The sequence below is a fragment of the Vanessa atalanta genome, chromosome 28 (genome assembly GCF_905147765.1).
Source record: "Vanessa atalanta chromosome 28, ilVanAtal1.2, whole genome shotgun sequence".
Classification (NCBI taxonomy): Eukaryota; Metazoa; Arthropoda; class Insecta; order Lepidoptera; family Nymphalidae; genus Vanessa; species Vanessa atalanta.
The window spans coordinates 236633-259806 of NC_061898.1; the positions used below are offsets into that span (position 1 = coordinate 236633).

The following is a 23174-nucleotide window of genomic DNA, read 5'->3' on the forward strand; positions in this document are numbered from 1 at the left end:
ATTTGTAGATCATTTTTGAAAGTTGGTAATATTAGATGTTTAGGCTTCTGAGTAAAAGACAACTGCGTCACCTTTGGTGGCAATTTATCCCACAAAGCGATAAAATAAGGGTGTTTTGCTTTTGAATGTATTTCTGGTGACATATCTCATCGGCTATTTTAGTTATAAATATCGGTGACCTTCCATACAGTATAGAATTAAATAAATACCATTTTCTAAAATATATGACGGCGTATGGTCCGCCATCTTGTTTGTTCATACTGATTGGAAAAGAGTGTCAATGGGAGTTGAACGGCGCCCTAGTGAAGCGTCGCGTCGATGGTAGCGCGGCAGCCATCTTGAATCGACAGTAACATTCAAGATTTCCCGCGCACCACGTTTGCGATGAATCGCTATTTTCCAACATTATCTTTATTCTTTTGTAATAGATTCAGTGATTGATGTGTGTTATTGTAAATGATTTATTAATGAATCGATATCGATGACTATTGTGAATATTTCTGTGTAATTGATTTGTTTAATTAAAAACTAACTAAATTTGTGGATCGTTCGTATAAAATTGTTTGAATATACGCCCACTTATCTCGAATAATCCTGATATTATATAAAATGTCTATATATATTTGGATGTTTCCAAAAATGTTTTTTGTATCATTCTGTGTGTTTACTGGATTGAAAAACTTCTTTACTTCAAAACAGCTAAGTAATAAAACAAAACGTCAGTTAATACTTTTTAATTTATTAAATCCATAACTAGAATAACTTAGCATCTAATATTTATGAAGCGTGATCGTATTATTTGTGAACAAAACTAGCGCTTTCTAGCTCCCTCCGAATCGTTGCAAAGCGACACCTTCCTTATAAAGCAAGTATCAGTTCAACCGTAAAGAATTATTTACTCGTGAAAACGCGGCGCTGCGCGTTCTATTATCGTCTGCATTAGTGTGGTCAAAACATGTCTTAGTGTGCGTGAGACGACTAAGAGTACAGACAGCAAAAAAATACAAAATAGAATTATTTTACTAAAAAAGAATTTTAAATTAACATAGGTTATATTTATTACTTGGTGAATCGTGAGTCTCGTGAACAAGAAATTCGTAGATAATGTCGAAATATCGAGCTCCACCAAATAAAAATAAAAAACATGGTAAATATCCCGTTTCAAATACTGTTAGTAAGAAAGAATTTAACGGAGGGGCGCGCCTTCGCGAGTTTTCGATGCTACAAAGCAAAGTGTCATTTTGTAAAATTAAAGATGCGTTTACAATGGGTACAGTAATTAAGTGACCAACAAATGCCCGACATTAGAGCACTTTTTGTTAACAAATTAAATTAACGCACTATGAAATGAGAATTGAAAACGATAACATTGAAACAATACTTCCGACATTGCCATCTCTTTCTTACAAAAGTATATCAGCCGACTGGAAAGAGACAAGATGATGTCGTTTGGAATTATTACATTAAATACAATTGTATTTATTCCACAGGCGTCTCGATCTGATTGTTGTCAATTCCGTCTCGCTCGAAGTATTTGAAACGTCACGTCGAGTTGAATGCATTATTTGTCAAACAACGACTCGGGACGCGTTGTTTAATGAAGTGAGCCAAACGGTGCTTGTATTTGATTGGAAACATTGCGACAGAGCGAGACAGGCGATAAGAGTAGTGGGTGAGATCGCCGCAGCGTGCGAGTGAGTCTTGTGTGGGGGGGGGGGGCGTTATCCCATGCGAGGCCGGCCCATGCCGCGTCCCGGCGCCGGCATGTCTCCGCCGCCCTTCACGTTCTTTATCGTTTCGTCGATTGAGAGGATCTGATAAATATACAATATTGCACGTTAATAATATATATAATTATATAAATAACGGCTTCGAGCTTGAAATCAAAAGGTATTTGGATACTACTGAGTTAATATTTAATTATCAAATAAAAGAGTTTAAACGGTAGTAGCAAAATCTTTACGTGCTCTCCGAGAGTTAAAACATAGTCAACTCCCCAAAGTATGTATAATTGTATATATGTGTATATATATAATATACGTATGCGGTACCTGAGCGGCCGCCTCGCATGCCGCGGTGATGGCGTTGGTCTTGACGATGGCGGGCTCCCACACGCACGACGCGAAGTTGTCGGCGATGTCCTCCTTCTGGATGTCCACTCCGAACCACACCTCACCTGCGGAGAGCATTCCATACGCATAAGGATATGCCGAGGTGGTCGAACGAGCGAATGCGACCGGACCGGGATGGCTCACCCTGGTGATGCTTCTGGCGGAGCTTGTTGAGCAGGTTGGTGGCGTCGAAGCCGGCGTTGTCGCAGAGCTGCCTCGGGATCGCCTCGAAGGCGCGCGCGACGCCCGCGATCAGCAGCTGCTCCTTGCCCGCTATCGACTTGGAGTAGTCGCGCAGGTGCTTCGATATCTCCATGTCTATGGCGCCGCCGCCTGGGAGACATTCGTTCTTGTGAGACGGACGGAGTTAGTTTTAGTTACAGCATCGGACTTGGGGATGAAATATCGTCCAAGCAACTGTTTAAACATGCAGGACAGGATTTTTCTTGTGCGGCCGCTGGATGTTTTGTAACATTGTTGATACTTTATGTCAATAGATTTATGTACACAATATATCTTACTGGGTCACCCACATATTGCACTGTATAGCATTTTGTTCAAGCTTTCGAGATGCTATGTATGGGAATATGCACATTTACCAGTTAAAGAAGTTTACCATTTTCTGGTTTGGTGAGTGACCCAATATAATTGATTGGCACATAACACTTTTAGCACAATGCTCGATGCAGACAGTGTAGGATATAATCGAAAGAGCTGTTGGCAGTCTGTCTGTCAACTCACCGGCGACGACGGCGTCATTCTTGATGGTACGCCTCACGATCATGATGGCGTCGTGTAGAGACCTCTCCGTCTCCTCCAGGAACTGTTCGGCTCCACCGCGGAGTATCATTGTGCATGTCTTCGCAGCGGGACAACCTATGTAGATAAAGACACTTTTAACGTCAGCTACGAGTTGGCTAAGACAAAAAACATGACCAAATTATCTAAAACTTTTCAGCAATTACCCGTGGACATCTCATATCAATGACTTTACTAGTTACTTTAGTTAACCGACTGCGTATGGAACATGGATGAATTTAAATGAATTCTAAAACCTGATAATAAAACAGAAGGCAGATGGAGCGCTCGGAACATTTAAGAGAAGCATTAAAAACGAGTCCATATTCCCGCTAGTGTGTAGTAATTAACAATTTATTAATAGTGCAAATAAGCGAAGCGTCGGTTCGCACTACTTAGTTTGTATTGTATAACCGGATATCAAACTGTTTCAAGAGCTCCTTTTGTTTTTCAATCCGAGCTTAAAAGTAAACATAATATACATTTAACATTACAGAGTTACTGAGTATAATACTGCCAAACCACTATTAATACAAGTTCTAACGACCACAGCTTTTTCCAACCACACGAGGACAAAAGACAACCAACATTACAAATCACATTGTGTTGATCCGATATGAGTAGTTAAGTGCAATAGTGTTGTATTATAAATAAAGATATATTCACCAAGAACTGTTAGTAGTTAGTACAAGATATTTACCCTATTAGTAAATTGCAAGGGTAAACAAACCTTAGATTTACGTATTTCATGTGATTTGCTAATAACTCGGCTACTAAGAGTTTATGATTAATATATCTTTATTTATAACACAGCACTATTAACACTATTTATATCCACTTAAATTTTACTTTCAAAATTCCGATAACAGTTTCGTCGGCTCTCAAAACGGCATTTTTTCGCAAATCCATAGTGAATATCATAGACTAATCAAGCTCTCCACCAATGATATCGCGTCAATTTTGCTGTCAAATGTTGTTTATTTGGCTTTTCTCCTGTTACGGTTGGAACAGAGTGTACAACTACTTTGATTCGATATGAATATCTCTCACCCTCGGGCGCGTTTCCTTTATTGTAACCTGATCGAGAGAAAAGGGAAGGGATTAGGAAGTGGAACGACATAGAGGGGAAGGGAACATCGTGTCTACCGTCCGCATAACATGAGCTGCTCATTTCAAACTCGTGTCTCACGTCACCCGCGTTCTGCACGCTCGTTACAAGTGTCGAAGTTTTCGTTAAGATATTGTAAATATAATATAATGTTACGTCAAGAACCTTAACACGGGATGGGATATCGTATTCTCGGTGAGTACAAGTGTTTATTGACCTGTTTTTGTTATTTTTGTGACCCAATATACAATGCAATAACATGGATTAATTTATCTCAAAACTTAGTGAACTTTAGTTGCATAATGCAAAAGACTGTTCATAATAAATGAAGACGTTTTTTTTTAAATAAAAAGTGTGAACGTTCACCGAATACTCGTAAACATTACTCAGCACTCGAGGGTGTTCACACACAAACACACACACACACACACACACACGGAGGCGCTCACCCGTGAAGATGTTGTAGCGCTCGCCGCCCACCTGGCGCTCGTCGAAGCGCGCGCAGGCGCCGAGCGCGGCGGGCGCCAGGTCGCGCACGGAGCTCAGCACGGCGCCGCCGCACGCGCGCTGCGTGCGCCGCAGGTCCTCCTCCGTCACGCGCCCCGCGCAGAACATGTCGCTGCGGACAACCACAACCACTCGGTCAGCGCGCCCCCCCCGACATGCGCCGCGGGGCGGCGGGGCGGCGGGGCGGGCGGGCTCACCGGTCGGCGAAGTACTGCGTGGCCACGTCGCCGATGGGCAGCTTGCTGAGCACGACCTGCGCGCCGCTGGCGTGCAGCGCGGCCAGCTTGTCGTACAGGATCTGCCACTCCGCGTCCACCACCTTCTGGTACTCCTTCACGTTGTCGACGCGCACCTGGAGACGTCGTTATATTTATTACTAGACTATTTCCAGTGTAATCATTCATCGGTCATTAGCCAGATGACCGACCTCAGCATTGTCCCGCTCAGCTTTAAGTTCCAATTCGATGTTGAGCAGCGCAATCTTGCAATCGGTGTAGCTCTTCGGCTGCATCTCGAAGCCGGCGTACGAGAACGTCTTCTTGAAAGCCACGCCCGCCACGAGGAACGAGTCCTCCAGCGCACCTCCGGCCACTTTCTTGATCCCTGGTCACACACATGTGTATATATTACATACAGTCATTGTAGTTTTGTTGTTTATTTAATTATTCTGAACTTAATTTTTGTACTGCTATTATTATTTTTTTCTTATTTCACATTGCCTCATCTTAAGTATAATGATCCTCACAGCCTTTTCAGAAATTGGATCCGTTTGTTTTAATCATCGGCGACATATTCTACTATTAGTATCGATAACAAATAAATACTTTAATGTTTAAAAACTCACCGATCATATCCAGGGGCAGTAGGGGGGCGTCCAATGACAGGACAGCATCGACCACCATTTTGGAAAAGTGACCTTTCTGCTGGTGAATCAGCTTCGAAGACATCGCTGTTGACGCGCATTTGCTTAGAAGTTCCCTTAAAGCAACAATTCCCGGTTAACCATATTGTCTTTACGTTAAGTCTGCATAATTTACATTGATCTTATCTCATTCCTCGTCTGTCCACAGAGTATTCAGTAATTGGATCCGTTGTTTTAATCATAGATAGAATGTAGTTTTGGTTAACATCTCTACTAATATTATAAATGCGAAAGTAACCCTGTCTGTCTGTCTCTCCTTCACAAACAAACCACTAAACACAACTTGAAGAATTTTGGTATGAAGCAAAGTTGAACCCCAAAGAAAGACATAGGTTACATTAATTGTCTAATACCTGACGAGTTACTCCTAAAACGCGGGCGACAATATTACCTCTGTTCCTCCGGAGACCTGTTCTCAATTTTGACAGCCAACTCCTTGACTCGGTCCACAGCCAATTGGCCGGCTGTCCTCACAGCGCGGACGATGATCCTCGGGTGGACACCTGATATATTATATTATATTAGAATTTTAACTAATGATAATTCAATGATAATGTGCGATACGGAGCCTCATGTCTACTATCATAAACCACACAGTTAGTTCAGAAATTGGATCCATTATTTTTAATCATCGGCAAGATATATATGTAGGAGAAATAGACAAAAAGTCTGAGGATATCCTATTGCTGGGTTTAAACCAAATTGTAGGTACATTACATATGTATTTAATCAGACTACTTGCCTTCTTCAACAAACGGTTTCAACCTCTTCAAAAGCTCACCAGCGAGTATCACCACAGAGGTGGTACCATCACCGACCTGAAATATTGATATCATATATAATATCTACACAATAACAGCTATATGTAAATAATAATTGAATAATATCATTAAACGTTATGTCAACAAATACATTCGGAAATTGGATCCGTTTATTAAAATCATATATATTTTTCTAGAGAAAAAGACTAGTTATATTTGAATACTTTATACAAGGAAATTATGATATTATACAGAGGCAAGAGAGAGATTGACTGCCTCGTCTATTGAGTAGTATATAAACTACAAAGATTTGTACTCAGTAACAGTCAAAACTTTGAAAATGCTTACAATCTCCTACTTTAGGAAGAAACCTCCAGCACAGTTGGCTTGTCTCTTTTTTGGAATGATCATGAACGAAGTAGAGTTCAATCAAAAGTGTAAATTCATATAACAGTTACCTCAGCATCTTGAGACTTGGCGATATCGACCAGGGTTTTAGCAGCCGGGTGGACAATATCTAGCAGCTAGAAGGGGAAGGATACATTTTTATTATAAGTTTCATAAAACTGTCACACATCCTAAATAAAATTTTTTTTTTTGTTCAATATAATTGTTTTGGCACGTGGTTTTTAATCAATCCAAATTTATTTTACAAAGATATAATAAGTTTAATGCACATTCACTAACAAATAAAATTGCAGTTTAGGAACATCTGTAATACAGTCGCCAAGGAAGAAAATTATTATTTTAATAAAAACGATAGTTAAATAGTTGAGGATATTAGAAATCTCTATGGCAATAGTATTAATAAGTAAATTTTTGTTACTTTCATTATGACTATAATGAAAGTAACTGACTGAAATCTGTAATTAATAAAAATGTAAACCTATCGCCTATAATTGAAGGAGCACACATATTGTTTATTTTTTAAGAATATGTATTTAGTGTATATCTTTTGTTGGAGACTCGTGAATTACATAAATAAATAAATGTCACACTTGGAAAACATGTTCTAAATGTTCCCTAGGGTAAGATTTTGACAAAATTTACACATGAGCATCGCTGAGGTTCCCAATATATCATTGAAATCAGACAACAAAAAATAACAGCGACTATGCCCACTCTGATTTCAGTTTATAACCCAAACGGTAAATAGGATAAAAAGTTTAGCCTTGATATCTGCCCTTGATGTTCAAGCTTGTTTCAACTTCATCAAAATCTGGTGAAAGCATAACAGAAAAACGGAGCTAGTTTCGTATTTACAATATCAGTATAGACATGTCTTAATTTATCGAACATACCTTCATAATAGTAGCACCATCGTTCGATATAACAGCTTTTCCATTGTGGTCGACAATCAATTTGTCCATACCACGAGGGCCCAGAGTTGTACGTACCTGGGCATGGAGAACATTATGTTTATAAAAAGGCAAAGCAATTTATCGAAATCAAATATATACACAGTCTCATTGTATCATTCAATTTCAATCATAGCTTCAGAAATTGGAACGAATGTAATCATTGTGCATAACAATCACAATATAATGTTGCCTGACACAATTACGGCATCATTTTAGCTATTTCATTAATCAGTCATTCGAATATTATATAAGCAGACTTGCAGAATTAATTCCAAGTGAGACAGAGATATTATAGCAGTTTATAAGAGCTGGAACAAGTTATGAGCAAAGATAGGCAGTAACCGTCGGTGCCCTAAGCTACTGCATTACTCCAGAGACCGAAAAATGTACTACTGGTTGCAAGTTAAGGTTACACTCATGACTTGTGCCACTTAATACACTGCTTTCAATGGCAGAACAGTGAGCAACAGCCGAATGAATGATTCAACTGAGCCACTGTTCATAAATCAACTGTGCACTAATTGCAATGAAGTAAAAGTTTACTGCTTTACTGTTTATTAAATATAACGATTTTACTTCTTAAATCAATTAAGGAAGCAGTAACTAAACGTATAAGCTGTGCCATACTCCTAATTGACGAATAAAATATACAATTATCTTCAACTTAAAAGCAATGTTCTTTTTAGATGTTAGTACTTATATAACACTTGAATGGTCTCTAGGACAATCTCAATCCACCGTAGGTTCATACACCAGGTGACATTGAAGTCAGGCATAACAACAATATACGCATAAAATAATGAACATACTAACAGCATCTACGACAAGTTGACAGGCATTGATATTGGAGATAAGCTGCGGGCGGCCCTGGGACTGATCCGTCCCTTCTTTCAACACTAGGATCTGTGGTTGCTGAAAACGACATCAATATAAAATAAGACAAATTTTATTGAATGGAAGAAACATGTATAAGTCTAATTTCAATTCAACGCTGTTCCCAGTGTGTCCACCAATTCGCATGAGAGCAGCTGAGTAAAATAAGGTCCCAACCTTCTCCACTAAGCCCTTAGGCATTTGAATAGCTTAGCCTCTTTTACATTTCAGCACAATTACTATTATAGCTTAAAAAATATTTAAAATATCTTGGTAAAAATAACAAAATATTAGTCGCCGTAAGAATGATGAGACAGTCGGAAAAATTAAGTCGGTTATTCAATTCAGACCTAAACTAAGCTATAAATTTAAATTATTGAAATGTATAAATATCGAATGGTCCTAAAACTTTGTGCACCAATCAATTTTAGTTTATTTTGTATAAATAAAAGTTAAGTCGTATTTTTTAATATTTAACCATCATTGTCAAAAAAACATCTGAACTTAAAAGTTGATTTTATTGTGATATTACAACATTTAGATTGTTAAATTTGTGACTATATGAATTTTAATAGCGAAAATATATTATTTAATGAAGTTAAAGAGTGAGATTTAATATAAAATTAGTAAACTTCCAAGAGAACAAACCTTTAATGGTCGAATTAGTCATCGTATTTTAAATGAAAAGGGAGATAAAAGATATAAATATTATTTAAGATTCGATCTTTTAAGCTGTTTATTACGAATTTTGTTATAAATTCAGTAATATTTTAAATAATACGAAATAATTACTGAAACTTCTCGAGAATTAACCTATTGTTTCGATTAAAATTTCACCGAAAAGTACATTGAAAAGAAACGAAATATTTTAATAAGCAACAAGTTAACATGTCTTAAAATCAAATAATATATATTTAAGGACAAATTGTTAATCGATTACATTAGAAAAAATAAATTAATTTACCATCTTGAATATCTCTCTATTTTTAAACCAAAACAAACCCACAGACTAAAAGAGCAACTAACTCTAAGTGACGAAAGTCAAATGACTTTTTCTTTATGATGTACTCGATTAATATAATCGAATAAACATTTTGTTTCGATAGAACTCTAACATAATGATTAAAAAATATATTTAAAAAAATGTGTATGCATTTGTTAAATTTAGTTAATTTGTAAAAGGTATTTTTTATGAAACACAATCAAAGATATCTTTAATAATAACAAAAAATCGATTTTGTATAAGATTCCAAAGACTTTACAAAGTGACACACGACAAAAAAATAGACTAATTGTCTATGACGGCAAATTTGATTTTGACAATTGACAATTATAATATATTTTATATTTCGCTTGTCCTGCCGAATTGGTTACCGCATGTGTTATATCTCATGAATTATATTGGAAACCGGAGAGACCATAAAACATTTTAAGTGAAATTCAACTACAATGTCACGACAAGTGGATGTAAAGGCCCTAGTATCGCACGTAGTTCGCGGTGACGGTGTTAATAGGTGCCGAATATGTATGGGGGATACTACAGAAGGACAAGTACACTTAAACGACACTGTTATAATGGACGGTGAAAGACCTGTAACGCTTTCCGAACTCCTGGAGACTGTTACTGGAATCCAGGTATGTTTACATGCAATCATAATATTTATAATTACTTCTGCGGATAACGGAACGCTATTGTGTTTCGTTTTACCAAAATGGCGGTCTGCGATTTATTAGCATTTAAGTTATTTTTATTTGTAAGTGCGGCATATATAATAAATAAAATTGAACAATAAAAATTATAATATAAACTTTACGTATATAGTTTTAATTCGTTTATTATTATATTGTAAATGCAAAAATAGTACGCAATGTCTGTCAAAAAATCAACAGCGACATCTAGTGTCACTTTGAAAAAGTAGCAATGTTAAATTATTATGTTTCGAAACTTGTAAAATTATATTGTAAGCGTAATTTTACTACTGTATAAAATAAGGTATGATTATTTTAGTCTTATTTTGTAAATGAGGAATATTGAAAATATTGTGGCCTTTTGACTAGAATGGTGGTTACAGATGCAGCTGGACACAGACGGAGACCTGCCAGCCGGAGTGTGTCCAGAATGCTCGAAATGCGCTTTAAACGCTGCGGAATTCAGAACACTATGCCACCATGCAATCAGCCAGTGGGACTTAACTATTCAACTCTTACAAAACTTACCCGGGCAATGTAATGAAAAAATCAAAACAATGTTTGCCATCATAGACAAAAGCCAAATGACTATCATCAATGATGACATGTCTGATGATTCATTCGGCATAAATTCAGCTGCTCAAAGATTAACAGAACACATAAACCCACAAACGAATATCATAAAAAAAGATAATCATTTATCATTATGTAAATGTCCAAACTGCGGGAAAGAATTTCAGTATAGCCATCAATTAAGTCACCACTTAAAAGAATCAACGGATCTCAAACGTGCTTGCCATATTTGCTCAAAAATTATGTTACGTAATGATCTGGTCACGCACATGTTAGATGTTCATAAAAAGAATCCATATGATTGCAAAAAATGCCCTGCATTGCTGTATTCTCATAATCAATTTATTAGACATTTAACAAAGGCACACACTCGCGGTGCATGTACGTGTATTGAATGTGGACGGAATTTTCAATCATCGAATGCTTATCATGCACATGTTTCAGTACACAGACCGAAAAGTTGTCCGAGCTGTGATAAATTGTTCCGCAATCAAACTTGTTATGTTTACCATGTGAAAGAATGTTGCAATTTAGATAGAAACAGAGAAGACACTCATCACACAAAGAATAAAGTTACAGTAGACGTCAAGAATGAAAACAGCAAGAGAAACATAAAAGTAGGTCTCAGAGGGAGTGCGGCCAAGGAATGCATATGTGATCACTGCGGGAAGAAGTTTGCTGGGAAAAAGTTTGTCGCAGCACATATACAAATTGTTCACATGAAGAACACCCATCGCCCCTGTGTGTACTGCGGGAAGTTCCTAGCAGCAGCGCATATGACGCAGCATGTAAAAAAACATGAATCAGACCCATCGTACACATGTCAACATTGCAGTATAGTTCTCAAGACTCGTCTAGGATATATTCAACATTTACGCCTCCACACCGGAGAGAGACCGTACGCGTGCGATATTTGTGGTGAAACATTTTCAGCTTCTTCCAGACGGTCAGAACATATACGTAGAGTACATAAAAGCTCGGATATAATTTTGAAGCAAGCGTGTCATTTGTGTCCAGCAAAATTCCGGCTCCCTTATAGATTGAAAAAGCATTTAAAAGCAGTTCACAACGACGAAGGCGATGGGTCACAATCGCAGTTCGAATGTCAAGTGTGCCACGATAAATTCAGTTCGTGCCGTGGGCTGTTACATCATAGCCGGAAACATCAAAACGTGACGGCACCAGACCCATCAGTCATGTTCAAAGTTTACAGCGGTGAATCAAACAGATTCATGGAAGAATTGTAGAACGATTGGACCAAAAAGTTTGGCTTCAAGATGTACTTGAATACAGATTTTAAATATGACCTGTTCTAGTTTTATCTAGTTCTATCTAGTAATGTTACGATCAGTAGGTCTTGTGGAATGGACTTAGACTTAACGTCAAAATTAATTTTATTTAACAAATTACCTGATATTTTATTTAATACATAAATGTTATTGAATTTTGAGGTATATTGTAAGACAGTAAATGACCAATATTTGATTGATTTTATATATATTTAATAAAAGCAGTAAGATGGCATTAGTTTTCATATAAAATTTTACATTTTGATACCACCTTAATAAACATGATTTAAAAACTCTGCGCTCCAACTTGGTCTAATTCTTGGAATGAACTGAAAAACAGTATTCAAATTCCGTTATTCAATATAAAAGCGTTACACTTACTTATTGATAGTCAAATTAAACACTACCACCGGTTCGGAAAAGAAAATACCCTGACCTGAGAAGTACCGGCGAAAGTAACTCAGAGGGCCTTTTTTTTTGTCAATTTTATTATTTACATATATTGAATATGAATAGAAATAGTCAGGAGGCGATCGTTTCATACCCAAGGTGTATTAATCAAAGAAATATATACATAATTATGTACTTTAATGCTAACTGTTCTTGCAAACTGTTAAAGAAATCTTTCAAATCGCAATGTTATCTAGTATGTAATATAAACCTAAAATATAAAGAATCTTATTGACATTTCGTCTATTTATTACTGGGTTACAATTAAGAAATATGTTTAATTGTTAAGCAGATAATAATATTTAGTAAACTATACCGACATTATTAAAGATTTGACAAGCCACAAGTGGAAGAATTTAACACGAATAGAATCAAAGATAATGAAGAAAAGAAGACTGATTACTCGCATGGTTTCAGGTCGAGGAGGAAATCGAACTACCCACGGGCCTGTGCTGCAACTGCACGAACAGCGCCATCTGTGGGTGGCAGTTCAAACAGCTATGTCTCGAATCGAACAAACATTGGAGAAAGACAACACTGTTGTTATCTAAAACGAAATTTCAGCCAACAAGCAAAGATAAAACATTGTACATCGGCTGCAATACTTTAATAAGAGATGATATTGAAAACAAACACCCAACGGATGCGATCGATAGACTAAACTCGCTCGTCGGTTCAAAGAAAAAAAAAACGAGATCTAAATATAAGAAAAAACATGTAGGTAACATTTATAAGTGTAAGGATTGTGGCAAAGATTTCACGGTTCCCTATTTCTTGAATCGTCATTTACTGAGTACGAAAAAACGCGCCTGCACCCTCTGCGGTAAGATTTTACCGAGAGAAAATTTGGCGAGACATTTGAATAAAGTTCACGCGAAGTTTGTGTTGAATTGCAATATCTGCGAGAAGTTATTCGATGATCAATTCGATTTGGAAAATCACCAGATAATATTACACGGAGATAGCTCGTATCAATGTAAGATCTGTAAGAATGGCTTTAAAAACGAGAGATCCCTCCGTGCCCACATGTACACGCACACCCTGTTCAATTGTTTATCGTGTAACGCTAGTTTTGAAAATAGAAAGTGTTACACGCATCACAGAAAACTCTGCGATGGTTCCAAGCACACGACAGAAGGTATATACGAATGCAATGATTGCGGCAATATATACACGAAGAAGCCTTCGTTAAAGGTTCACATCGTTCAGAAACATCTAAACGTTCTGCCGTATGTTTGTCAGATATGCGGAAAACGTAGTTCGACGAAAACTCATCACAAAGCCCATGAGCTCATCCACAAAACGGAAAGGAAAGTCTACCAATGTTTCTGTGGTGCGAAGATGCTCACAGAACTCGGTTTCAATATGCACCAGAGAATACATTCCGGCGAAAAGCCCTATGAATGTGGCGTATGTGGTGACAGGTTCCTGTCGGCCTCGAGGAGGTTGGATCACATCAAGAGACGACATAGGAGCAAGGAGATGGCGCACCGTTGTGATCAATGTGAGGCTAGGTTCGTTAGGCCGTTTGAACTGAAGAAACATTACAAATCTGCGCATTTGATGAGTGTTAATCAAATTAAGGATGTTTAGAAAGGTTGGTATAAATGTAACAGGGATAAAATAATAATATACTTTATGCAAGTAACCTCTTCTATTCATATTTATTTCTTAGAAACAATATCGAGAGGTACTGCTAAGAATTTCGGTAGTTTTACCACAAGTATAAAATTATAAGTTACGAGCAACACGCCTCGGGTGGTTTATAGGGTATGGGTGTACCCTATAGCAATCGCGATCAATGTAGTTTTCTACCAGTAAAAATTTATAGATTTGGAACATCAGTTCCAAAGATCATCGCCAACACCTAACCCCTGCCCCCCCAGTCTATTCCAATCGAAGAAGGAATAAAAATAATAAAAAACCTTAGATATATTCCATGCGATTTGCTAATAGCTCAGCTATAATGTACGCTATTCCACTTAACTGCTAATATCTCTTTTAATTTTACTTTCAAAGACTCGATAACAACTTCGTCGACGTTCAAAACGCCAATTTTTCGATAATTCACAATGAATATATAGATTATTTAAGCTCTTGACCAATTATATCGCGTCAATTGTATGTCAAATGTTGTTTTGACCTATTGTGTCTGGAACAGACTATACAAACAAATTTTAGCCCTCAATAATATTCTCAAGGTCTCGTTGTGCGTCACATGTAGATCTTCTTATGATATTTTTCTTTTACTTCCAAAATTTTCGGATAAGATTGAGATTCTATCAACTGCTATAAATGTTTTAATATTATGTTTAATAAAAAATATATTTTCCTTTGTTTCAGCCGCAAGAAGAATATTTATTCCCAAAGGGTTTTTGTATATCTTGTACGAGTGTTGCGATTGCATCGTACGAGTTCAGAGTATTTGTACGAAAGTCAGAGAAACTGTGGACAAACTGTATAGAGTCGCTTCAAACGGTACCAACTTTGACGACGTCCCAGAAATCTATTTACGCGATCGTACGCGATAACTTATTAATCCATACCGTCAATAACTTCGAGGGTAACGCGAAGGATTTATTAGACCATCTCACGAATAGATTCGTAGCGAGGAAGATTTTAATAGAGAGGAAACCGAGGCACCCGAGACACCCCAGGGCCGGACCGTCGTGTAGCTGCACGGATTGTGGGAAAAGTTTTCTCAGTCCGTATTACTTGAATATGCATTTGCGTAATAGCGGTCAGAAAGAGGCCTGCTGGCTCTGTGGTGCGATGGTGATAAGAGGGAAAGAGATGCACGAACATATGGCAAAAATACATAAGACCGATATGTTCTTATGTACCGAATGTCCAATGCTCTTTAAAAGTGAGATGGAACGCAAGCGACACGTGAAGAAGTGTCACGGGCCAGGAGTATTGACGTGCGCTGATTGCGGTAGAACATTCCAGAGACCCGGATCGTTCGAAGTTCATTTACAAATGCACGCAGTCAGGACGTGCCGTGCTTGTGGCGCGCAGTTCGCGAATCGCGGCTGTTACAGGGAACACAGGTCGAAATGCGAACCGAACGCTAAACCGGACTTGAAAACGATACCGAGGAATAAAAGATCGAACATTCGAGATCCGGCAACGTTCACTTGTGACTATTGTAATAAAACGTACCATTCGCGTCCGCAGCTTAAGAACCATATACTATGGATACACATGGACATACGACCACATCAGTGTCAATGGTGCGGCAAGCGTTTTTACACTCCAGCGCGTTTAGCTGAACATTCGGTTGTGCACACGCGCGTCAGGAACTTCGAATGTGATATTTGTGGCGCGAAATTAGTATCCAAAATGGCCGCCGTGTACCACAGACGAAGGCATACGGGCGAAAGGCCGTACGAATGTCAGGATTGTGGTGAAAAGTTTATTTCGTCGTCACGGAGATCAGAACACGCGAAACGTAGACACAATAGAGGTGCTCGGCTCCAATGTACCGAGTGCCATGCGAGTTTTGTTAGGAATCATGAGTTAAAAAAACATATGGACAAAGTTCATAATCCAGATAATCACTTGATGGTTAAAATAAAAAAGGAAAAGTTTTTCCCAATCACGAAATCTGAAAAGCTTTAAAATGTATTCCATAGACAATAATTTTAAATGGTGCTGTGTCAATTCAGGAGATTTCAAATGATATGCTGTCTCGAGAAATAAAACCAAATAAATTCGATTATATAATTGATTTTATCGTTTTTTATATAATTAGCTGCTCAGAGTGGGTTTAGCGTTTAACGTTACTGCCTCACCTACACGACGTGGTTCGTGGAATGTTGTTCAATAGTATACGATTTACGAGTATAACTTTTTATCAATAAATCTAACTAGCACAAAAATATTTATTTCGAATCGTACCGTCTGAAAATTAGTATAAACTCTTCAGCTTTGTATAATTTTATCGAATTATTCAAAGTTATCTGAAAACCGATGCCTTTTGTTATTCCACAGATTAAATTCATAATAGGCGTCCGAATAAAAGCGTTATCTGTATTCATAGACAAATTTAATTATCTGTTATCTTTTAAATGTTCATTGAAATTGTAATAAGTTGTTTACAATTTTGTTTAATTGAAAATAATACATTGGTAATGTTTAAAGGAGGTTTTTGTTTTATTTCTTCAATGTGTTCAATTTTACTTCTGTTGGATTCTGTATTATATTTGTTAAAATATTTTGTTATTTTCTATAATCTATACACTATTCCAATCGAACTAGGAATAAAAATAAACAAACCTTAGATTTGCGTATGTCATGCGAATAGCTAATAACTCGACTATATTATGCACTACTAAGAGTTTGTGGTTAATGTATCTTTATTTATAATACAACACTATTATATCGACTTTAATTTCACTTCCAAAATTCCGATATAAGCTTCATATTTAATACTTTATAACTTATATGGATTTTAATTTTACTTTCAAAGATCCCATAGAAAATTCGTAAAATGCTAATATTTTCGCCATGGTGTGGCGTCAGATAGGCAGAAACTATTATTTCAATACTATCTGGTACTTTGATAAACAACTTTTCTAGAATTTTAATGCTAGTATTTGTACATTACGCTCTAACGATAGCGATTGTAATTTATTATTTTCCCAAAAAATACCAAATATTTATAGATTTTAACGTTGAATGAGTACACGACTGTTGTTTTTAACAATCTGACGTCATCAAAATGAATGACAGCGTTTTTGCTAAAATAAAAAAGGCTTAAAAACTTTTGAAGTACTTTTTCAAACATAGTAGAATACCCTATTGTTGATAGTTTCTGGTCCTTCTACATATTTTAGTTACTAATATTATTAATGTGAAAGTTTGGATGGATGTTTGTTACTCAGTCACACCAGAACTGCTAAACGGATCTGAATTAAGTTTGTCGCAGAGATTATAATCTGGAATGGTACATAGGTCACTTTTCATCCGAAAAATATACTTTACATCTGCCCGCCTCACACGCGACACGAAAGTAGCATATAATAATATATAATATTTCCGAACCGGTGATAGATTTGTTATAATGATCAACTATGTATAAAAACCCATATAAAATATTTCATAATTTCTATAATTACCTTTGTTATAGTCCATATAGAAAAAAGTTTAATTAATAATAATTCTAAAAAAACTTTAAGACCACTTTAAGACATTTTCATATCGTCGCGAAATCATTTAGTTAATGTTGTAAATAAAAAAAGGTATTATTATTTTCTTACCATTTATCTTTAAGCGGGTATAATTTTCTCCGTTTAAAAAAAAAAATCTTAACTGAAGAATAAATATAGTATTTTTTTAAATACCAATTGCGATTTTATAGTCGTACGATACGTCATCTTAATACTTTAATTTTTAATAAGAGTAATTTAGAAGTTTTTGAAACTATATCCAACTCACAATATTGTTAATATATGACCAGAAATAAGTACATCTTATACCAAGGTACTCTATTCACAGTTTTTGAGTGACAAATAAAGAAGCTGAATGGTGTAAGACTTTTGCCTGGACAGACGAAAAAGTTAAAAGTGTCAAGTTAATTATCATCAGTGAACAGTTTGACATTGTGTGAATTTGTTCGTATCTTAAAATCCTATTTATAATCTGAAAACCAAATAAAAAGATGTCTTTTAACAAAGATCTAAGACAATTACTAAAACCATATTACTGGGTTAACATTATACTCAGTATTTCATACGTGGTTTCCAAGAGAACTAATATAATATGCAGTTATTTATTTCCCGATTCGGATTGTGAATTAGATAGCCGAGAAACGGAAATCCTGTTCTTCTTAATTATTGTCGTGATGCTGAGGACGAGGAAGGCGGGTAGTGTTACTATGGTGAATTATCTTTCATCATCCTTTGTCTACACAAAGATTGCGAATTTGATACTATGGTTATATGCCGATGTGAGGTTAGTATATTAATAAAACATTAAATATTTGTATATAAATTATATTACTTGTAGAAAATAATAATTTTCGTTGTGATTAATTATCTTAAAATTAATAACATTCGAATAAATTCTTGGACAACATGAAAATAAATGAAAAACAAGCATATAACTTATTTTAGTCAGTTTCAAGTGAAAACTACTAAACTAATTGATATGAAACTTTCACATAATGGTAGGGTATATTCTATATAGTAGTATTATACAATAGTATCAGTGGAAATTTAGTTGATGTATGTTATATTGTATATTATTATGCCAAAAGTGGCATCTCATTGTTTGTTACCCTAAAATAAAATAAATAAATAATTAGTATGTTTTTATACTAAAACTTTTTGTATTTAGCTTACAATATTTATGGATACCTGCCTGGATCATGATTTTTGGATAGATCAGAATCTCCTACTGTTATTTGAGATGGTACGGTTTTATTAACTGGACCGTTATAAATATAAAAAATATGCTTATAATGAGTAGTCTAATACATTGTACTCCAAAACAAAATCAATATATTCTTTATTTGGATTATAAAAGCACCTTTCAAATCATCGTTTTATATTGAATGTTGAATTAAATGTAAAGCTGCCATCGATTCAAAAAATAGATTCTTCCGAGTAGAACCAGCAAAAATATGTTTATCAAAAGACTATAAAAAAAAATGAAGACAAGTCTATTTGTTGAAACAGCTGTTTAGACAAACTTTGGATAAAGGGAAACATAGCCTATTCTAATTGAAGGAGCAAAAGATAAACAAACCTTAGATTACTGTATTCCATGAGATTTGCTAACAATTTGACGTTAATAATTCCAAAACAACTTTACTGACGTCCCAAATGCAAGTTCTCATTCAATTAAATTGTGTCAACTCTAACTCAAATGTTATTAAGTTGCCTTGACTCCTCTTATGGTTGGAATATTTAATATAGAGTAGATCTAGAGATACTTTGATTTGAAATATAGGAAAAAAGTTACATTACATACATTAGTATCCTGTAAATTTCCTACTGCTGGCCTAAGGACTCCTCTCCCTTTGAGGAGAAGGTTTGGAGCATATTTCGCCATGCTGCTCTATGGGTTGGTGGATTCACATGTTGCAGAATTTTGTTGAAATTGGACACAAATTGCTGATTTCGTCACGATGTTTTCCTTCACCGCCGAGTGCGAGATGAATTATAAACACAAATTAAACACATGAAAATCAGTGGTGCTTGCGTGGGTTTGAACCCGCAATCATCGGTTAATATGCACGAGTTCTAACCACTGGGCCATCTCGGCTCATGGAAAGAAGTTGGTGCTCAATAATTGAAAACAAATGATTATTTTCAGATATGGTCTTCCGTATGGAGCTATTCTCATTTTGGTCTCCCTGCTCCTGCCCGAACCAACTTATAAGGGGCCTGAGCATGTCATCTATTTCCGGGGACATCAAGTACTCGAGGAAGAGTTAAAACATCACAAGAATACCACGTGGCTGGTCTGTTTGTACGCCGCGTGGCATCCCGCGTGCGTCAACTTTGCACCAGTTTTTGCGGAACTGTCGGCTAGTTATAATCTTGATAACTTTAAATTTGGAAAACTTGACATTGGAAGGTTAGTCATTTAATTCAGCTATGGCATTTTATAGTGTGTGTGAGTGTGCTTCAGTCCAGGGAAGTCCTCGAAATGGATATTTATTAATAATTTATAAACAACAATTTATTATTGTGTATATTATGCCGGCAAGTAAAGGCAGAGGAGCAGATGTTAGGTACCCTATTAAGCACTATTAATCAGAGTCAAATACAGTTAACCCCTTCTGCGCAAAGGCGTGCCAGTCTGATGAGAGAGCTTGGAGCTTTATTCAGAAATTGTATGCGTAACTACATTATACACAGTACATTTTGCAGAATTACCCTACCTCGAGCCTACTAGAACCGCTTGACACGCGATTATAAAAAAACACCGATTATAAATGATGCTTGCCCGGGTTTGTCACTTGTTCTATTCACTAACTCTGCTCCTGCCTATCACAGATTTAGCCTAAGTATTTAAATCCTATATTCCTTGTCTTGTTCCTTCAAGAGTTCCTTAAGATTTCCAAGACGCCAAACAGTAATACTTAGTATGGATTTGTTCAGTTTGGAACGGTGGACGAGCTAATATAATTAGTCAGAAGTGAAATCTTAGTTCTCTAGAGTGGTGGCGTGTAAAGAATCGTTAATATTTCTTACTGTGCCAATATCAGGTGGTCCAATTGCCAGTAGATCTGCCTGAAAATTAAAAACGAACTTATATGTATAATCTTCTTTAGATATCCCGAAGCAGCAGCGAAGTACAGAATACAGGACGGTCCGACAAGCCGCCAGCTACCCACTGTCCTTCTGTTGAGCGATGGACAGGAGAAAATGAGGAGACCGCATGCTGACTCAACCGGGAAGTTGCAAAAGTAAGTATAAGCAAGCTAAGTTAAGATCAACGAACCTTAGATAAACATATTCTAATTTACATGCAATTTGCTCATAATTCTAATGTTATTAGATATTCAATTGATGGGTAAAACGAAAAAAGATAAATTTTCCCAATCAGGAACTAACTCCCAACTCTAAAGCTCTAAAATGTATTCCATAGACAATAATTTTAAAAGGTGCTGTGACAATTCAGGAGAAATAATGATATGCTGTCTTAAAACTTAAGCCAAATAAATTCGATTATGTAATTAATTTTAATTAATTAAATAACTAGCGACCCGCTCCGGCTTCGCACGGGTGCAATGCTGGCACCAAATATAGGACAGAATGTCTTAAAACGTTCACAGCTTTTCAGTCATTAGACAATACAAACCGCTATGTACCTGCGTTTTAAATCTGTAATATCTTCGAAAATATTCATTTAAATTACATGCTTTAAAGGGCCATATTGGTTTATATTTAATGCACAATGTATTTAAGGTACTTAATTTGATAAGGATTAATGCTTTATTGATCAAAATCGCTTTGAAAATAAGCCATTATTTCTCATTAAAGGATAAAAAATGGTCGTTGTGGGCTATCACTTCAGAAACCTCTAAAGTTATCAGTGTTTCTCTACTATATTCTGCATGTATCATAGATATAAACCTTCCTCTTGAATTAATATATCTATTAAAAAAAACCGCATCAAAATCTGTTACGTAATTTTAAAGCATACATAGGGAAGGACAGCGGTAAGCGACTTTGTTTTATGCTATGTAATGATTAGGAGTTCAGAGTGGGTTTAGCGTTTAACGTTACTGCCCCACCCACGCGACGTGGTTCGTGGAATTATGTTTAATAGTCTTAAAATAATAAAAGTCTGATTCCAATCGAAGATAGAGAAAAGATAAACCAATCTTAGACTTATGTGTTCCAATGCAATTTTTCTAATAATGTACACAACTAACAGTTTCCGATGAATATATCTTTATTTATAATACAACACTGTTACACTTAAATACTTATATCCACTATAATTATTATTACAGTTTCAATAACTTTGAATACAGATTAAGATATCGACCAATGACGTCATTTCAATTCAAGGTCACAATCCATTTTTTCGTCTTTACTACTCCTACCATTGAAATGAACACTAACAACGTATAGCCATTCCAATGGAAGCCGGAATAAAGATAAACAAACCATAGATTTAGGTATTTCATTAAAAGCTAATAACTCGGCTATATCGTGCACTAGTAAGAGTTTATGATTAATATATCTTTATTAATAATACAACACTATTATACTTAACTACTTATTTCTAGTCTAATTTTACTTCCATAATTCCGATAACAATTTCGTCGACGTTCAAAAAGGCTTCTTGCAAATTTGTCGCAAATCCATAGTGAATATCATAGATTAATCAAGCTCCCGACCAATGATATCGCGTCAATTTGCTGTCAAATGTTGTTTATTTGGCCTTTCTCCTGTTACGGTTGGAATGGAGTATACAGGTTAATTATACTAGTAAGATTTGTGTATTTATTTCAGATTCCTCTTCTCGAAGGACAATATGAAAGCAGCCTTCGACCTTGACGGTATATACCAGGAGTGCAAAGAGAAACTGGCGAATTCGAAGTCTGCCAAGAAGACCGAATAGACCACTCCAGACCTGACCATACAAAAGTTAATTTTTCCTAGTTCCTTGTTAATTAAACGTGTTACTAATATGTCTTCGTAGTTCATTCCACGAAACGAGCTCCCAAAAGAAATTGTCCTTGTGCGTTAATCTTAGGATTGTCTTACATGTCGGATTCGTCTCGCGTTCGACTTGTGGAATGGACTATGTTTAATATTTTTTGTTTTCGCACTGAGATATAGTGCCACGTTGTGTTTTAAGACTAGCTTACAAGTTTACTGACCTAGGTGCTGTACTCAAAGCCTACATTTGTTCAATGAAAAGTTATTGATTTCTTCAAGAAAATGTCAGCACAGCACGAAGGATGAAATTGTCCGTACCAGTTTCTTCAGATTATGAGAATTATGAATAAAAAATAGAGAGTGTACCTGTGTTTACTCACTTAAGCACTATAATAAACCCAGCACAGTTTAAAGCCTCCTTGAGGTTGGAAAAAAACATTCAGGACACAATTGTGCATTGAAATCAATATACCGAAGGTCGTTCAGTATAATTATCAGCTGTGAACACGTTTAGCATTAATCCTGCCTTTTGTACAAACTTATATATATAAAATTAATGTTGGTACATGTTCTTGAGATCAAATATTAATAAACATCAACACGGT

At 36.1% G+C, this 23174-nt stretch overlaps 3 protein-coding genes across 3 annotated transcripts; 2 read left to right on the forward strand and 1 right to left on the reverse strand.

The window, feature by feature from the left end:
- Window positions 1-1138: 1138 nt before the first annotated feature.
- On the reverse strand, window positions 1139-9487 carry LOC125074794 (T-complex protein 1 subunit eta). Its single transcript, XM_047686217.1, has 14 exons — window positions 9406-9487; window positions 8382-8480; window positions 7509-7604; window positions 6666-6731; window positions 6189-6264; window positions 5838-5949; window positions 5369-5502; window positions 4952-5127; window positions 4722-4876; window positions 4467-4636; window positions 2853-2987; window positions 2256-2444; window positions 2052-2176; window positions 1139-1814 (listed from the first exon to the last, which is right to left on the reverse strand). Exons 1-14 carry the CDS (start codon window positions 9406-9408, stop codon window positions 1722-1724), a joined length of 1629 nt encoding a protein of 542 aa, XP_047542173.1. The 5' UTR covers window positions 9409-9487; the 3' UTR covers window positions 1139-1721.
- Window positions 9488-9787: 300 nt separating this feature from the next.
- LOC125074816 (zinc finger protein 546-like) lies at window positions 9788-16487 on the forward strand. The gene is made up of 5 exons (XM_047686247.1): window positions 9788-10076; window positions 10514-11918; window positions 11981-11982; window positions 12860-13960; window positions 14786-16487. Exons 1-5 carry the CDS (start codon window positions 9891-9893, stop codon window positions 16061-16063), a joined length of 3972 nt encoding a protein of 1323 aa, XP_047542203.1. The 5' UTR covers window positions 9788-9890; the 3' UTR covers window positions 16064-16487.
- Window positions 16488-18041: 1554 nt separating this feature from the next.
- On the forward strand, window positions 18042-22846 carry LOC125074714 (thioredoxin-related transmembrane protein 2 homolog). Its single transcript, XM_047686124.1, has 4 exons — window positions 18042-18397; window positions 19763-20026; window positions 20727-20861; window positions 22420-22846. Exons 1-4 carry the CDS (start codon window positions 18105-18107, stop codon window positions 22526-22528), a joined length of 801 nt encoding a protein of 266 aa, XP_047542080.1. The 5' UTR covers window positions 18042-18104; the 3' UTR covers window positions 22529-22846.
- The last annotated feature ends 328 nt before the right edge of the window (window positions 22847-23174 follow it).

Excerpts from the sequence above, each read along its gene's own strand:
- LOC125074794 (XM_047686217.1), bottom strand. Across the intron at positions 5,503-5,837 it reads AGGTCTCCGGAGGAACAGAG|GGAACTTCTAAGCAAATGCG; the intron begins GTAATATTGTCG and ends TGTTGCTTTAAG. Across the intron at positions 2,445-2,852 it reads GAATGACGCCGTCGTCGCCG|GCGGCGGCGCCATAGACATG; the intron begins GTGAGTTGACAG and ends AATGTCTCCCAG.
- LOC125074816 (XM_047686247.1), top strand. The coding sequence starts at position 9,891 with ATGTCACGACAAGTGGATGTAAAGGCCCTAGTATCGCACGTAGTTCGC. Across the intron at positions 10,077-10,513 it reads AGACTGTTACTGGAATCCAG|ATGCAGCTGGACACAGACGG; the intron begins GTATGTTTACAT and ends TGGTGGTTACAG. Across the intron at positions 13,961-14,785 it reads ATCAATGTGAGGCTAGGTTC|CCGCAAGAAGAATATTTATT; the intron begins GTTAGGCCGTTT and ends CCTTTGTTTCAG.
- LOC125074714 (XM_047686124.1), top strand. The coding sequence starts at position 18,105 with ATGTCTTTTAACAAAGATCTAAGACAATTACTAAAACCATATTACTGG. Across the intron at positions 20,027-20,726 it reads GGAAAACTTGACATTGGAAG|ATATCCCGAAGCAGCAGCGA; the intron begins GTTAGTCATTTA and ends AATCTTCTTTAG. Across the intron at positions 20,862-22,419 it reads TCAACCGGGAAGTTGCAAAA|ATTCCTCTTCTCGAAGGACA; the intron begins GTAAGTATAAGC and ends TATTTATTTCAG.